This window comes from Egretta garzetta, unplaced genomic scaffold, assembly GCF_000687185.1.
Source record: "Egretta garzetta isolate BGI_Z169 unplaced genomic scaffold, ASM68718v1 scaffold289, whole genome shotgun sequence".
In the NCBI taxonomy this organism is placed as follows: Eukaryota; Metazoa; Chordata; class Aves; order Pelecaniformes; family Ardeidae; genus Egretta; species Egretta garzetta.
The window spans coordinates 1,742,257-1,761,308 of NW_009260801.1; the positions used below are offsets into that span (position 1 = coordinate 1,742,257).

Consider the following 19,052-nt stretch of genomic DNA (forward strand, 5'->3'; position numbering starts at 1 on the left):
TTGTTTCTCCAAATTATTTGGACCCTTGGTCTACTTGCTGGCTCAAGTCCTTGTTTCAAAGTACTAAATTGCAGGAAGAAATCTCGAAGTTTTTAAGTGTTATTTCCCTGTAAGCAATTGTCACTGTTGTGAGACATGTAAAAAAATAAAACTCCATTAAAAAATTTAAAAACCATAGAAGCAGTTATTTATTAAAATATGTTACATGGATTTGAAGCAACTATAAATCACGATGTGTTTTGTTTTTTTTTTAATTTCACTGAAATATTTACCGATTCCTTCTTTTGCCTGTAGTTTAGAAATGTTTCAGGAATCTTACTGTTCATCACTTGCATCGGTAGAACAGGCCCCTTCAGGGCACTAATCTCTTCTTCAGATAGTTTCCTCAGTTCGTCTGATTAACTGTTAAGATTTATACTTTCATAAGAAATAGGTGGCAGTCAAACTCCTCAGATCCTTGATAGAAATCGGAAGTGCTGTCACAGTTTACAGCAGTCATTAAGGGGAAAAGGGCTGTCTTTTTAATCTGTACAAATCACAAGAGATGGTTTCCCTCATTCATCCTACCAAAAGTTTATTAACTAAAAAAATCCTGAAGTTCACAGGACAATCACTATTCTTCCTTCCTCTTTCATGGGGCCTGAAGACAGAATATGGCCTAAAATTAGTTCTTTCAAAAAGAGAAATACTGATTTAAAGAGAGACCATGTAGACAAGTTCAGATTTAAATCCAAACCCTAGTTTTAAAATTCAAGTGGTTAAATTCACCCATGATACTGTGAGGCGTTCCCTGCAACACATAGTAACCACCATATACCTCAATAGCATTTTTGTAATCCCATAAAAATCTGCATTTTGTGTTATTTTAATGTAGGTAGCTCAGATGCCTATAAAGCAATTACATTTACAGCCAACTCATAATCTGTATGAGTAGCCTGACACAGTGGAAACATTTATATGGTATCTGACAGATAAAAGAGCAAGTCCTATTCCTTTTCATTCCAGGTGGTATTCTCAGCCCTACCCAGAAGCCTTATCAAATAGATGTCTTTTATGGCGTGCCTTGAAGCTACTTTGTACAAAGAGGAGGAGGAAATTCCAGACCTGAAGCATGTGCCACCTTTTCAGATTAAAATTCCTTGTCAGCTGACTAGTACAGCAACATCACAGCCTGAAGTCACTTATCAAAAGTTCTGCTCACTATCCACCTAGCAGGCAAGCTCTGTTAACCCTAAAATTATTGACACCATAAGCTAAAAAACCTTGATATCAAAGATCACCACCATAAAGCACAAATTGGCCAGTGTAACTTTCATAGGAATTCTTCTTTTTTCCTGCCAAACTGATAACACTGAATGTTTAGTGCCTTTGAATGGCAGAATTTACATTTTACTGTTCAGTCACTGCTGCTGCATGTTTAGGTGCATATTAGGCAGGGCACTGCAACGAGTACAGCGAGCTCATTCAGAGCCACTGCTTGAGGAAGAAGAGTCAAGAACTCAAAGCTCGAGGATAGTTGTTCACTACCAACCTGCTGGTGACTGACCGACGGTCACCAACAGCCGCAGTGTTGGTATTATCCTTGTGAAGTCCTCAAGTCAGCTGACCTACTTGACCTGTTTCTCTTTTACCTCCTGCTGAGTAGCAACTACACTGTCATTGCTATAATGGTTCTTGGCCAGTTGCATAGTAGGACTTCCACTGGAGCCATAATTTCTGCTTATATCAGAAAGAAAAGCTTGTTTCAGCATAAATTATAAATTTATTATGAAAGTAGATGTTAAAAAAGCCTAATTAAGTGCTGCAAATGGGAGCAAAGCAAATGGAAGCGGGGCAAAATATTTAAAACCTTTTATGATTAAATGTGAAATTTGCAGATTCTTGAAGAAGCCCTACTTCTATTTGCACTAATGGTAAACTAATTCTCTTTTAGAACTGAAGTTCTGAGGCGCACATTTGTGGTAATTCTGTGTGTCTTAGGAACATGGGCTTCAATTATATATATGATAATGAGACATACAATATTATAATTTCTACAGTCCAGCTTCATGGCATAAAACTGAGCAAATCAGATAATAGAAATCACCAGGAAAAGATGAAAAGCATCTCACATATATACTAAATACATACACAATAAATATATCCATCTTGGTTAGTGCTAAGGCAGGAAAGAAATCCGCTTGTTCCAGAGATGCACTTTTGGCCATTGTTTCCCTTTTCTAGACCACATCGGCTACTTGATAAATATAATGTATTGGTAAAATATAATGTATTCTACTCTGGGCTGCTTCCTGGCAGTTTGTATTGACTGAGATATTTATTTAATAATTAATCATCTCCTGAATGGAATGCTTCCATATGTATTTAGCAACATCTCTGGATGCCTGACACATGGACTACACATTCCTGCAAAATGAAAACAGTGGACTGAGGCACTCTAATTTTAGGAAAATGCAAACAACAGCAGGATTACATTTGCTTAACTATTTAATTTTCCAAGGAGAAAATAAGATAACTTGAAAAGGAGTTTCAAGGACGGAAATGCTTTTAAGCTGCAATAGTAGAAGACTAAGTGAAGGGTTCAAACTTGTATGTCAATACAGAACTCCAACTTTGCTTTAAAAATATGACTGAAATCACAATAAAAATACAGCATCTGTACTTCATGTAGGAAACATTTATAACCCAAATTTAGGAGTCTGTATAAGGGAAAACAGTGATTCCAATTATCAGAATCTGTGATGCTGGTGCCATGAACAGGACGAACATTAACATGGATACTCCCTCTCCTCTTTTATATTTCCTACAGTTGGCATCCTATTATATACGGTTGAGCTGTATGAGCTGACAGTTCCTAGTCCATGGACACAGACTGGGCCCATTTGCCCAGCTCAGAGGCAGTGCAGTGCCATTTTCCTGAGACAGGGAGCACTGCAGGGCACGCACTATGCACTCCGACGTCTGCCAGATCAAGTAGGGTCAGAGCTGACCTGGAGGTGGTAATACTGCCAGATTCAGGGCAGCTCTCTGCTGAGACACCAGGTTAGCTATTTGCCGCATTCCATCAACACATCCTTGACACCTAGGTATCTCAATTAGCTGTGGTGTTGCACGCTCCACCTTTCAATAACCTAGATAACCCTGTAGAGTGCGGAACATAAACAGGTCAATCGCAGTGCTTGAGGCCTGAAAAATGACGAGTATAGAAGAGGATATGTCCTCTTAGCAGTGCCACCAGCCCTAAGGCCCGAGCAGTGTCCTGAAGAGCACTGCTTACAGCCCTTTCTGCTGTGCGCCATGTTTCATTTGGTGCAGCAGCTCCACTGCACAGACACTTGCCAGATGATGACTGCCCCTTTCCTACCACAGGCACGCATCTTCTGGGGTTACCACTAACAACTCAGATTCTTTCTTGGAGTATAGTCTGGCATGGAAACACCACAGCCTATCACTGAGATACTGAGGGGGAAAAACCCAAACCAACCCCCCACAAGAAAACCCCAAACCAGACAAACCCAAATCCAAGCAAAAACCCTTCTTTGTCCTTGGCTGAATATAACAAGTCTACACAGTGGCAGGTGTAACTTCTGAGGCCCTGATTTGTAACACAGCCCCTGGTTTACAAAGATGTAACAGAAATAACTATTTGGCATAGCAGAACACACATTTATTACTCCCTATAGCCAATACATCACGTGACAATTAACAAAAGCACGCAGAAGAGATTTACCATTTCCATTCCTTAAATTGCCCAGAAAAAACACTACTCATATGAAAAAAAAAAAAAAAAAAGTTCTTAAAGAGCTGTGTGTCCACAGTCATCTAGATCAATGTCATCTTAGCACTGAAACAAAAAGATCAATTCTACCTCTCTAGATGGAGCATAGTCAAAAAGCTGACCCTTCAGAAAAAAAAAGTGTCTTAAACATGAGGGATGAGGAGGGGAGAGGAGGAGACGAAGGGAGAAGGAGGAAAAAGAAGGAAAAATGTGAAAAAATCTGAATGGAAAATGCCTACTTCCTAGAGAAGTCTTTTTTTTTTTTTTTTTCCTTTCCATAACACTAGGTCTCCTGGATACTCTAATAAATGGGGTTTGATCATAATTTACTACATTACCAACTACAAATTGGCCTTACACATTACAGTTTGTCACATCAATCCCTTCTATGAAGACATTAGCACAGACAAATGGCTCAGGAGGTAATCCACTCACACTGGGAAACAAATTATCCCATAACAACACCAGCAGAGCAAAGCTGTTACAATGTAAATATCTACTGTGTAATACAAGTACTTAAAAAAAATAAGAATCTTGTTGAATCAAGAGTTAGGTTATGATCGTGTTCCTTGAAAGTACCATTTTATTATCGACATTCAAAAGATCTCACTCTAGATCTCCAGCATCTACATACTTACACCATTTCACATCTAAGTAGCACCATTAACCTAAATGAGGTTACGTGAATGTGTTTGCTTATTACTTTGAATAGGACTATGAAGGATTAGGGCTACCAACAGCTTATTTCCAGAAATGCAACTGCTCAACCAGTCATAAAGCAAATTTTCTTAATAGTAACATTTTACAGTCGATAGAGGATGTGATCTTCAGAACAAATCGCCATTTAAAAAATAATTCAGTCTTTCTTTTGAATAAACTGTGCTTACTGCTCAGGTGTTAATTTTTTATTCTAAAAGACTAAGCATAAGAGCTGGTTATTTTGCAAACATAAGGTATCAATTTTGATGTATAAACATCACGGTGACTAACAAAACAGAACATCTCAAAATTCTTGGTTTTATGAGAGCTTCAACAAAAGAATTCCTATTTTCCTAACAGCTACAGATGTTAGGGACACCAAACATTTCTGGTGGAGAAAGGAGAACAGGTTAAGGAAAGGTTAAGACCTTTCCTGTTACAGTAAATGTGTCAAAACAGAGGCCTGTTACCAAATAAAATACTTCTAAGCCTATACTTCCCCAGAACTCCATAATGACTAATTCCCACTGAAGAGAGAAAAGGACAGAAGGACCATCAGTGCTTAGAAAAAAGCATCAGGATGACATCATTGCCTGTCTGCTAGCCAGGAAAGGAAGAGAGGGATTATCCGAATAGTGAACATCTGGATTGTGTATATAAAGCCAATGAAGGATTTTTATACATATTAGTTCACGGAGTTCCACTGAATTTTTATCTTACAAAGAAACAGTAGTGCCTATGATACGCTTTTATAATGAAAAAGCAACAGGAATTCCAGTGGTCTGGGTTAATGTATTAAAAGATACACAAACAGATTTATCAGTCACTGCTTCTTTACTATATTTAACTGAAAAAATCTGGCAGATACTTGAACTTATAACTCCTTCTTTTCAAGTTAAAACAACGTAGTTTGTAACACTGGTTTTCTTTTTTCTGGTAGGGTTTCAGGTACAAAGATTGTAAGTGACATGATTCTGATTACACTGAAGTTCAAAATATATTCAGTTCCCCTCCCGGTACTGTAAAGACTGCTTACAAAAACACTTACATCTGAAGTGCTTCAATTTCCTAAGAATACGACTCAAACCAAATTTATATTTTTGCTTTTTTTTTTTTTTTTTACAACACAGCATGGGGTTCCTGCACAAGTACCAACTCTACTTAGTTGTGTATAGACTCAGTTAGGTTGCCTATAGCAACTCTACAAAGTTGCCATGCAAAAAAATCAACTTTATTCTATGTTGGAGTACTATGTAAAGAAATATTCTTACCTTGAACAGTTAGAGTTGCTGATGCTTCAGCTTTCCCAACCATATTTTCTGCAACACAAGTATACGAGCCCATGTCTCCTGCCATAACTTTCCGGATTTTCAAGGTATGATCATCACGGATTTCGTATCTTTAAATATGCATAGTAATAAACAATGAATAGGAAGAATAGAAAATTGCACAATTTCTGTAAAGGGTAAAAATATGGTGGGTTTGCTCTCACATATTTTTTTTCCTACCTTTCTCTTAGAAATAAAAATGTGTATAAATCCTTATAAATTGATAATGTAAAAATAAAGCTTTAAAAGCAAAATATATCTAAATATTTGAAAACCTTATTCTGATTTCATTTACAATGTGAGTCACTTTTGCTGATATCAGTAGGATTTCACTGGCATAAACACAATCATAAAGCTCTAACGCAGAACATTTTAATTGTTACAACTCTTTAACAAGTAAATGTAATAATAGTTATTATTAACAGGAAGATGGATTTGGATGACCGGAGCCAGGTTACAGGGTTTATTCTTTCAATCCCCTCCCCTAATAGATTTTTAACTGATGACTGGGAATTCAAAGTAAATAAATAAATACATAATCTATCTATCTGTCACAGAATGTATTTCTTTTTAATGAGGTCTTTTATTTTTTGGCCTGAATTAGAACAATTACAGGGGAAAAAAAAAAAGTTAAGTGGAAACTAAGTAAGAAAACCATGTATAACCAAGAAAAGAAATGCTAGCTGTCAGATGTTGAATGGCTACATCATATACCAAGCTAGATGTCATAAAAAAGGTAACTCCATGTACTGCACCTTGCTTTTGGTAATTCCCCATCATCTTTCCTCCATCTTACTGTAGGGACTGGGTCACCTCTTGCCTCACATTTAAACTCTGCACTATCATCCACAGTTACAGCCAAATTACTTGGTCTCTTCACAAAAGATGGTCTCTCTAAAAGGAAAGGAAAGCAAAAAAGTAGTTAGTCCAGAAGTTCTGCACCTGAATTGTGATTTTCCCTGAACTGTGACTGTTAGAGCAAGGGGAGCAGGGTGATGACTCTGATGGAGGCGCCTCTGCTGCCGCTCCGCTTGCTCCCAGCCCCAGGCAGAAGATGCACAGCCCTGCAGGTGGCCAGCACTGTGAACCTCGGCCCAGGAGGCAGACGCTCTCAACAGTGGCTCAGGATCCAAGCACAGACTTCCTTACTTCTTATGTATCATCGTCACAGCTATTATAGCTAAAGGAAAACACAACCTACATGGAAAATCTAATTAAAAGACAGGAGGCACAAACTAAACATTGTTTCACTGGAGGTTTTGCCTCAATGGTGCCTCTAAATCCAAAGGCTAAGTCCAGCACAGTATCTCTCTGAGGTTGCTTGCAGGTGTCAGCAGCAATCACTTCCAACACTACATCGGAAAGATAACATTTTCTTTCACGAGCACACAGAAAATAAAACAAGCCAAAAACCACCACAATGTCCTCTCTATACTTTTTGTTTACAAAAATTGCTGTTATCCCTGACTTACATTGTAGGATATGGATGACCAAAGTCCTGGCTGACCAGAGTCAGATTAATTGCTGCATACTTTTTCTCAGGCTTTCTGAAATGAAATGGGATCTCAGTACAGGCTGTGCTAGTCTGCCAACCCAGCTACTAGCTGGAAATTTCAGGAAAAGGGATCGACATACTTTTCTACCTGTAAGGGTTCAAAGCTTTATGGTGCTGGGCTATCCAGTTCCGTAGTTCCACACCAGGGTGGAGTGCAGTGAAGTTTGCACATGCACAAGAAAGAAACGTATTTTGAACAATTCCTGGGATACTCTAGGAAGGATTTCCCATCTAGAAAGGCAGATGACAACAGGATGTCCATAAAAGAACAGGGAAGGTTTAACAGGAGAGTGCTTGGCAGGTTCCTTTGCCTAAGGCAGATGACCTTTTTGCCTATAAACCTGTGAAATCTCTGAGGGAGTTGAGAAGGCAGTTGCATGTTTTGACTTGTATGTATTAAAGATATAAATATAATCTCCCGGAACTGGAAGAGTCTGAAGCCATTGGCACAATCAGGAAGTGTGAATACCCAAAAATATGCTACAAATTTCTCACAGGAGTACAAAAGCACCAGGCAGAAGGATAAAGAGGCAATCCCATATTCTTAGTGTCTCACATTTGTGTTTGAAAAAGATGGTTCTGAATTGTACTTAGACTTTGCAGATGAGACAGAGATTCAGTATTATAAAACCTTAGTGAATGGTTAAAAAAAAGACAGAAGTGGAAATGTGAACTAAACAAAACCCTATGAAAGAGCTTCCTTTATTCTCAAGGATGTCCAGACCGACTGGACGCTTGTGTTGTAGAAAACTTACCTTTGCTTGCAATGCTAGGCAAATAACGTTAGATGAAATAGCAAGCTGATCTTTAAGCTGTCAGTTCTACCCTGGGTTCACATACAAGAAGTGAGAAATAAAACAGAGACCTGCAGGCATGAATCTAGCTGTGAATTAAAAAAATACAAATATAAACATTCCCTCCCCACCCCAGCCCCTGTCTTGTAGGTGCAGTCAAAACACAATCTGAATGCAAGAAAAGAACATTCTGCATTAAACTTCAGAGTAAGAATAGTTTGGGGAAGAATATTCAACTTACTTCTGCAAGAGAAAAAGGACCGATCTGGTAAGGTCAGGACTGTGGCACAACAGTAAAACCCACAAGAGGCACGCTGTGCTCTAGACCACTTTGCTAAAGGAAGAGTAAGAGTCCGCGGGCTTTTGCCTGCCCATTCATAACACACTTATTCAAACGCATAAACAGAAAAGGGAAATCAGCGCTGTTTGAAGTATCTATCTTTGTCACAGGATTATTTGGTAAATACAAGGAAAGCTTAGCAAGGATCACTTTGAAACTTTCTAATGTTACAGTTTCTGGCATGCAATCCTCCCTCTGATCTAAAGCAGAGACCAAAAAGCAAAAGTTCAACTTCTAAATAACCAAACCCCATAAACAGAAGATTTATGTTGAAAGATTTTCATATATGAAGTCACCATGTTTCTCATACTTTTTCATGCCTATCTAAGGCCTGAGTTGAAAGAATACGGTGTATTCAAGATTTCTATACACATACTGATAAGACATTCAAAGCTTTACTGTCCAGTTTGAAAAGAATACCTCACTGTTTTTCCCAGGCTGAAATTCAGAAATAAGTTTGAAGGGAAAACAAGATGAAGAAAAAGGCAAAAACAGACCTCTCTGCAATGCATCCCTCTTTCAGGTGTTCAGCAAGAGTAATATTTTCCAGCCTGGATTATGTAACAGTCTACATGGTGAATCCCTGGTTAGTAGTAGACTACTGATGTGCAATTAACTGGTACAGCTAACTAGGACCCCAGCGTCAGGACTTTTTTCATGTAACGAGGACTTACTTTAAATTCTAGATTTTGCTTGGAATTTCTAAAAGTCCATTTGACAATAGACTTCCTCACGAAGTGTTTCAGAGGTGTCTATAAATGAAACCCCCCCCCCGAACAAATAGTATAGTGGATTGTAAGAAGTCTTCCTTAGCTTCTAAAAAGTTACACACTATCTTGCTGGATATTCAGTTTCAACAACTTTAAGATGGTGTACAATCTCGCTTTATTACTGAAAACCCTGTTTCAAATAAAATTCTAACAGGACTTCAAGTTGCCTGAGTCCTAACTCTAAATAGTAGTGAAGACAGATAAAAGTGCCAAAGACTGGCAAGACAGATCTTAAATCTGAATTAAAAAAACCCAAACAGACCAAGAGCCATGACTACTGCAGCAGTACTGTGATGGAAACCAGTGTGTTATGAACCATGGCTTGGATATTCTCAACCTGTGATGATAAAATACCCATTCCTTCTGCAGAAAGGAATTACACTCTCTCAAGCCTCCCCTACTTTAAAGTAACGTGGGACACATTTTTAATGAAAACTACCCAAGCTGCATCTACAGTGATCACGAGGCAATTCTCCCATGCTGTAGGTACTCTGTGATTGCACTTGGAGTTACAGCTTCTTTTCTGCAATAGCGACAAAAAACGCCATTTTCAGCTACGCTCAGTTATCTTAAATGAAAACATATTTTTTGATGCTAGAGGAACTATCATTAGGATCACTTGAACAAGTAGAGCTGTTATATCTTTACAACACTCAGTACACACAACTATAAATTAAAGGAAAATTCTTTAGAATGAAAATTTAGAATAATACTTATTTTCTTCAATGGGAACGAAAAATTAAGTCTCTGCTTCTTAGTGATGTTAACTTTTGGTTTGCTATTATTTTACAATACTGATCTAGTCAACACACACTAGAATTATTTTCAGTTTGAGAACTAAGTAAGAAAGTGTCTTCTGAGAGCAAGAGAAAGTCCAAGGTCAACTGCAAAGCCATTAACTGCCACCCATTTGCTAGAACACAACCATGACAAAAACATTTTCAACAAAAAACACTGACAAGATTATAATGATCCTTAATAAAAGGCTTACAAGGAAAAACAAAAGTTGTCCATTTTCATTAACACAGTCTTAAAGGAGGAGTTCTTACCTAAAACAGTGAGCTCTGCAACTTCACTTTCACGTTCTCCAACCATGTTTGTTCCAACACAAACATATTTGCCAGCATCGTTCTTTCTTGTGTATGTGATCATAAGTTTTCCTCCTCTGATCTAGGACAAATCAAGGATAAAAAAACCAACAAACTTTAATATGAACTAACGATTTAATATTTATTAACTTGAGAAAGGTGTTGTTACAGATAATGAGAAAATTAAGCTATCAGTGATTTTCCAAATCATACAAAGAAGTGAAAAAATAAAAATAACTGTTAACCTAGTTTCCTTCTCTTATGCAAAAAGCTTGCTGCTTAGTTTTGCATCAGTGTTTTAAAATCTCTCAGATTTGGACCCCTGTTACTCTTCTTTTCATTCTGTGTAATGTAATACTGGCTGTTCAACAGCCTGTTTAATGCTTGCTGGCCAGAAGGACTACAATTCCTTCCTATGTTCTACTGCAGTTTGATATAATCAGGTGGAGAGGAAAAATGAGCACGAGACATAAATCCCATTTTCTCACCAATCCTATTGTTGGTCATGCTTGTTATTATTAATGAATTTTGTGTTTGTTTTGATTTTCATTTCTAGAGGAAGCAAAGGAAATTTTTTATTCTTTAGTTCTTCACTTTAAAATAAGTAATTTTAAAGGCTGATAAGCAGCTGGGCAGAAGCAATTAAATCCTTACTGGGAAATGAATAACATTCTGCTCTTAATTCTGAGTTCAATTTTTGGAAGATAATGGAATTCCAATAGACCCCAAATTAGAAAACATACTTCCCCTTTGTGATTCCAAGTCTTATTATTTTATTTAAAAATATATATTAAATGCATATGAAGATATCTGACCTCCCTTTAGAAGTATTTATTCTCCCATTTGATTGACAAAATGGTTGAATAAGTTTCAAAGTTTACCAAAATCCAGCAAAACTTATGTAGGCAACTGAATACGTACCATGTTTACTTTAATATACAAACCCATTACTTAATTACATTAATTACATTTTTAAGTGAACACATAAGTCCAATCACATGAAAACCACTGCAGTTCAAGGCATGGGTGGAAGTAAACAATAAATAAAAGCCATGTATGAAGCTAAATGAAAGGGTCAGTGACAAGGAGGAGAGCGTTCTCAATATGAGGTATTTTGCTCAAGTTGCCCACAGCTAGAAATCTATCCCTGAAAATTTGACATCTTGAGCAGCGTTGGGCTCTTATTATCATTGTAAGATGTATGCACACAAAGTTGACAGTCAGTTATTGAGATAAATGAACATGCACAACTAACGTAGATAGTGTTGCATACAAATTTCATTCTGTTGCCTTTGGCACTCGTTGTTTGTGAACAGAAAAGATATGTCCTTTATCATCCAGAAATCTAGTAATGCTGAAATTTCAATGGGGATTTGAGGCATGAAGAATGAAAAAATAAAGGTGGCCTGCAAATACAGATTTTTTCAAGAATCTGTGTCCATTTTTAGATGGCTGACCTCCTGAAATGGTAAGTGTGAGAAGAGAAAGTAACACAGAAGTCTATTTATATTTATTCCCTTTTACATCTCTCTAAATCACAGAAAGCTATTAATTTTCAATTAATTGATGCAAAAGATTTTAAAAACAATTTTAGAAAGATTTCCACATGTATTTTTGTGTATTTGTATGCCCATATATATATATGCAGAAACACAAACTCTTCATGTATTCATGTATATAGAATGCACTGGATTTAACAAAGAAATGTATTTACTCAGCTGATGGTTTCAAACCCATGTAAACTGAAAGCAGATTTTCATACATGTCTTAAGAGCTTAAGTCCTACTGACATTCAGTAGCACTTGTGCTCCTCTGTGATTTTGGCATTCAAACTCATTACAGTATGACACAACTGTGTATTTTGAACAAAGTGTAACCTCCAGCAAGAACTGTCCTAGGACTTCCTTCTAGGAATCACCACAATCCTCTTTTCAAAGAACGAGAGAAGCATTAAAGCAGAAACATTTGAACAACTAAAAAACATCACTGAAAGCTGCTTTTCTTCCAAGTTATTTGAGACTTAAATAAGGAAGGAGAGGCAGAGGAAACATTCCCTCATGGATGTTGAGGCAGACTTCCAAAAACGTGACATGCCTGCTGAAGGAAGCTGTGCTTCCAAGATGGAATTCTGAATGTATTTGGTTTATTTTTCCTAGGGGTTTTCCTTTGTTGATCTTGTTTGTTTGTTTGTTTGTTTTCCTTAAAACAGAAGAAGGGTTTAGAACTCCAGCTACAATGATGGCTATGCCACATTAATTTGTAATGAATTAACAGTTACAATAAAATGTACCACAAGTGCCTGTGGAATTACATATGTTTGTAACTAGAGCATTCACAGATGGCTAGAAGAAAGCGTACTTCCGCTGTTGGGCCACTACCCAAGTCTTCCATTGAATTTTAACAATTAGGTACCCACCATCTCAGTAAGATTGATCAAGCTCTTCTATCTATGAACAAGACATTGCAAATAAAATCTCTTGCTATGACACATTTACATTCTATACGCATGTTTGCCACGTTTTCTCTCAATGGGAAAGGCTAGACATACCTATGGGCTACAGACCAATGGCTTTAAGTAACAAAGTACACAATGAAATACATGCATGTGAATTTCTGTAGGAAGTCATAAATAATCAGTGCTCCATTTCTTTGTCTTACTAAGTTCATACCCAGTAATCCAGTATGGTACTTCATATCCAGTATTTAGAGCAGTAAAGAGCCAAATCACCTTTGGGGGCAGTATCTGAAATCATGCAGATCAGAACTATTCATAGTCTGTGGAAACCTAACAGTTAACCAAGGCGTTTTAATTTGAGTGCTTTGGCTCTTCTCGTATTTGTGCCCCTGCCCTGGAATACACCAGCTGGACTTTATAGCAGCAAATGATATAATGGTTTGAAAAAGTGACAGGCAGGGTAACATTTCATCTCAAACTTCCAAAAGAGCTATTACCATACTGAACACAAAGAGAAGTCCTTTCTTCCTAGTAAACAAGATATCCCAAACAGTTTTATTACACTACTCTGGTAGATACTGCATATCATGGGAAAAGAATTGCTTTGCTAACTGCCAAAGCTTCAAGTCCAATTTTGAAAAGATGGAAGTAAGTATCCTGTTTCATTTATACAGAAATGATGCCAAGGCACTTTTTGACTTTTCACGCCTCTTCAGGATTTTGTTCTGTTCTGTGCCTTCCAGCAAATTTATTAGGGTTGTGCAAGTAGAGAATACAGTGATAGTACTGAATACTGATGAGAGGAAAAGACTGTGATCAGTGGTTCACAGATGATCTTCAGTTGCCTGTAACACATATGGATTGTTGTATGTATGTTAAGAGAATACATGATAGCATGGTGACTTACAAAGACTTATTGAAAGCTATTTTCTATGACCTGCGTGCCTGACCATATTTTACTCCTCATGAGTAAGTTGTTCATTCAAGCAAATCCACTTCATTTATTTCTTTAAACAATAGTTGGAGATGTTCATACAGAAAGCTCTAGGCACCCATAGAGTTAACTAGGTCCAGAATTGTAAATTATGGCCACCCAGGAGCAAAAAATCATATACAAATAATGAATCAACTCGGTCAGCCAATAAATCAAATCCATAAAAACTTACCCAAGGGTTGCACAACATACCACCAAGTATTCAGTATAGCTGTATGCATATATATACTTACCCTAAGACTGTATTTTATATACCTATGCGTATTGTGTGTGTGTGTAAATTTCTGTATATATAAATCCATACCCATCTGTCCGTGTTAAGAAACATTCTTATATACATGGGTGATTCATTTACTTTTCACCGAAATGGGCTATGTAATATGAGAAAGAACGAAGCCATGAAAAAAATGCTTGGGAAGTCAAAATATAAAGGTGACTGAAATTTCTTTTTTACTTTCTTTTAGCTCCTAGTTTCATTCTATTTAATAAATGAAATCTGCTCTGTTGCAAAATAATTCTAAAGCAAACTTAAATCCATAAGAATATGAAATTTACATTAGACTGCAGAGTGAAATATTGGCCTCTGTTTGTATAGCCAGGGTTTCTGCATAAGTAATATAACAAATTTTGCATATTTCAGTCTTCTAGAGTACAGCATACATAGTATCACATTTCATTTAAATGAAAAGTGATGGGCAAGTGATATTAATCTGTCAGACACTGTCTTTGATTTGAAGGTGTACCGTCTAAATATAAATGACAATGAAACAGTTACAAACAGAAACAAGGCAAGTACAGGCAATTGTAATTAACAGCATGACCAATGGTAGATACAGAGCTTTTATTTCTTAGTTAGGAAACACAGAGTTTGCTCATTACCCTCTCTCTATATGGTCTAGCATCCCAAGACAGATTAGTATATCCATATTATGACTTATAATTGCAGCATAGACTGTAAGGCATGGAATGCCAACAACAGAAGACAACTTTTCAGTTTTAATGAAGTTGAGTAAAAAAGAGTATAGATGAACAACTATCTTAAATTTTTATTTAAAAATGTGTATCTTGTTCCAAGTCTTGTGAATCCCATTTATTCTTCCCTACCTATTATAGCATGCTTAAGTATCAGACAGTAGATATCAAAACGTGTTTGGAATAAGTCTTCAGCAATGATTAAAGTTTGTTCTTGTTCAGCTTCAAAGTTCAGACAGCAGAGTCTGTCTAGCTTTTGGTTCCACTCTCTGGGACCCCAGGAAGGTACGTGCTGCCTCCTCCAGATCAAACAGACAAAATATTCTATTTGAAAGAAGTTTAAAACATACTTTCAAGTGGTCTTCCTGTGCCGTAAATCCGTCATGACAAAGTGCAGGTCAATTGTTCCCCTACCATACAGACCAACAAAACAGTCTCGCAATGATGACAGGCCTGAAGGTAAAGTCTGTAAAGGATGGTGCAAAATGCATAGGAAAATAGCTTTACTTAAAAAGAAAGAGCATTTGAGGTAGATAAAATGACAACAGATTCAAGCTGCTGCTTCTGGCACCCCTGCCAGTCTGGCCAGGATACATCAGAGTCAGAACTGGATTGAAGTTCGCTCATGAGACTGCCTTCCCCTCTTTTATGGCCTCATTATTAATGGCTGTATCCACAAGAAGATGGGTATCTGCAAAGGCTTAAGGGCTATCTGTGGCCTGAGTTGTTTGGTGATGTCAGAGGGAGCTGAGGGTTATTCAGCACTTGGCAAAATCACAAGACAAAAAATATCAGAATTACCATCTGTGTTTGATACTTCACCCAACTAATAAGATTGTGGAAACAGCCAAGATATATGCAGAATGTCATAAATCAACTTCAGAAAAGAAAAATCCATACCTCAGCACATACAATTTTCAGAAGTTTAAAACTGTAACAATCCCAAGCTTACTTTCTACCAACATTTGGCTTTTGTTAATCACAAAGGAAGATTTAATTCAAAATAGGCCGTACTGGCTCACATTAATCAGAACTAATTTCTGAACAGACAGCTATGTTTATGTGAAAATATTTGAACCAGTAACATACTCTCCTGAAACCTTTTTACAGCTATAGTACAAAACATTTACTATATAATACTTCCTTTCTTACTAAAAACCAAGACTAAAATCCTCCTACAACAAAAGCATGCTACGACTACCTTCATGGCCTTAAATCTGCTCTACCAAGACCTCAAAAATAATAACAACAATAATAAAAAAGAAAGCAGCAACGCTTGCTTCAGAAACTGTTTTTCACAGTGCTATTTAGTGAGTACAGAAAACACAGTAAACTTAACTAATAGGCAACATGTAAGCACATCCTATAGGTCAGTAAAAAAATACGTGGAACTAACCAATTTTTCTGCAACACCCAAAGAAAGCCCAACCAAGCCCAAGATGGGAACAACGTGTATGTAATGACAACTACAATATTTCTGTAAAACTGTAATTTTAACCTCGTGCATGAATCTCCCCTGGATGCACATATAGCTTTCACTGCAATCAGTGACTGAAATCAGAAATAAAAGTGAACTTGAACTGAACTCAGTGTCTGGTATGTCTTCATTTCTCTCCCCTTAAGCAAGTCAGATGATTTGAAGTATCTGTTACACAGGAATTTTCTTTTAAGCACCACCACCACTGTGTTATTTACACACCTCCAAGGATAAAATCCCAGACCAGCTGGGGTTAATTTGCCACAGAAAATCTCTCAGTTTTTAATTATGTTACCTAAAATATCACTAATGTAATATGGAAAAATAATCCCAACAAACCACAAGTTTTAAAACGTATACAAAATTCCTACCTGGTACGCATAAAAGAAACAACATAGCCCAAACCTACAGCAGAATTTAGCAGCCTATGTCCCACTGAGAGTGCCTTCAGTGCAAGATAGACGCAAGGCTGCTCTGCGGTCCTGTGCCGAAAAGTCACCAAGAATGAAGCCAAGGGGGGTTTCAGACAGGCTCTCCAGGGGCCCATTTACACAACCAGCCCAGACTCTGCAGGGTACGCCTAAACCCTGCAGCCAGCACTGGGAGGGTGCAGGGGGGAGGAGTACCCCCACCATTTCAGAGGAGTATGGACTCTGCTGCTGATTTCAAGGGGCTTTAAGTTCTGAACTGTCAAAGTAGGTATTGACCAATATATTTTCTAAGCCTGAAGTTAAAGTTGGCAGGACAATGACATGGATTTAAGACAACTCGATATCATAGGGTGTATTTCCATGATAGGAAATTTTCTACTTTCCCCTAAGGAAAGAGGAGCTGTGCAGAGCGCAAGTCTCCAACAGCAGAGTCCTAGCTTTCAACTACAAAGCTTAGAAGCATGGGTAGATAAAACTTCACTAACACTTGTAATCTGAAGAAGCCATTTCTCAGAGTGCAGATCTCTCACAGCGATCGTGTCAAAACACGGGATTTTTCAAGGTCCTGGTATAGTGTCTCCTAAAGGGAACTGGTCTGACAGGACTCAAGTTATCAAGAGCTTTGAAGCAGACGTTCATAGCTCCCACAAGAAATTGAAAGGCAAAAACCATGCAAAACCAAGGTTCTCCTGGACTTAAAAGTACAATTGTGAAACAACATCATCATCATCATCATCACAGTCTGAGAAGAAAGAATAGAAATAAAAAAGAATTATTCAAAATTTCCCTCTTGGCATGGGTCTGTGCAGTGGGTCACGATTTTCAGCTTTGGCTTCAGTCATCCAGCGACCTTCTGAGATGTGGCCGATGTGTCTCAGACTCCCACCTGCCTCGAGGAGAGGGCACATCCCCTCCAGGACTGGATGTCCACCGCTGGCTCCTCACTGCAGGGGATGCGAATTACAGGCCCCCGGATCCTTCCCAGGACTGTTGCACTTCCTGTGCTCGCTTGCCTGTGAAAGCTTTCCTCCCTGGAGCTGGCACAGAAGCTTCCCAAGGGAAGAAGGAATTTCTGTTTTCCTCTGGTGGTAAACCCGAGCCCTTTATGGCACAGAATACAAACTGAGAACCAAACTAAGCAAGTAAAATTTGTCACAGGTAGCAAAAATGCAGTGGATTCTTTCATACTTTTCCAAATTCTGACAGTTTTAAATTTTGAGACAGATCTGACTTCTCATTCAAAACATTTTCTTTCGAAACGATACAATCAGGTTAACTATCAAAGAAGTACTGGCACTACCACCTAAGCACTACAGATACGCAAATATTTTGCAAAGTGCAACCTTGGAAAAATAGAAGATGTTTTCTAACATAAATACTAAACCACTGCTGAATCTCTGACTTTTGACCAAGATGACATGCCATAGAAATGAGACCATGCTTCAAAAAAAAGCACAGAAAACTGGCTTAAGTTTCTATTGCATTCACTTCTGAGTCTAAGCTTTGTAGAACTCTAATTTTTATACTAAGACTATGCTGGACATAGAGAGTTGTGAAAACATTAAACCATTCACATCATTTGTTTAACACTTTCAAAAAAAGGAACACGTGCACCACATCGTTCACTTTTCATGAACAGTTAAACACAAAAGTCATATATTAATCTGCCACATTTCACTCTTCCATCAGCGATCACTGCAGCTCTTGTGACTGCAGCACGTGCAAATCATAAATCACAGATTTCCTTGTATTTTTTGTGGCCTGCACACTAACTTTGTGCTACAGGACTGAGGTGAAAACCTGCAGTCACAGGCAACCACAAGCAAATCTGCCTGTAACTATCATTTTTGTTGAAAGAACACTGAAAAGCCACTGGGCTAGGCATTACAGCTACAGATAAGGTCCCTGCTTGGAAGACGCTGAAATTCAAACTTACAAAGAATAAGGTGGAGAATGTACACACAGAGAGGTAAAGATCAAATCCCTCAGTTTCCCCAGCCCCCACAGCAGCCTGTGTCATTATTTTCATTTCTGTGCTCAACTTTAGATCCTCCAGACAGACTCAACAGGCAGTGAGTGACCTGCAGATCTCAGTCCGTTGACAAATGCTCAGCCCTTTGCCGCCACAGGGGACTATACACTATAAGCTGATCTTTAGCAATGGACAGTGAAGCCAGGAGCTACTTGGAGTTTACGTTACTCTTAAAATACACCAGCACAGGTTGCAATCAAGCAGAACAAAGCATACACTGTTCCCATTCCCTAGATGTCCTGGGATCAATGCTCCCTGATGCTCACATGTTTCCCATCGCCATCCTTTAACTATGATACCCTCCGAGAGCTGTTGGTTTGTGGGCTACTGCTAGCCTTA

General features: G+C 38.0%; 1 protein-coding gene across 1 annotated transcript in view; it reads right to left on the bottom strand.

The window, feature by feature from the left end:
• The window catches only part of ROBO1 (roundabout guidance receptor 1), a 659,248-nt gene that overhangs the window by 82,614 nt on the left and 557,582 nt on the right, over nt 1-19,052 (bottom strand). Inside the window, exons 5-8 of the mRNA XM_035902213.1 lie at nt 10,314-10,434; nt 6,561-6,699; nt 5,749-5,876; nt 3,391-3,399 (exon numbers count right to left, since the gene is read on the bottom strand). Coding sequence (XP_035758106.1) covers nt 3,391-3,399; nt 5,749-5,876; nt 6,561-6,699; nt 10,314-10,434 — 397 coding nt within the window. The remainder of the gene's footprint in view (nt 1-3,390; nt 3,400-5,748; nt 5,877-6,560; nt 6,700-10,313; nt 10,435-19,052) is intronic.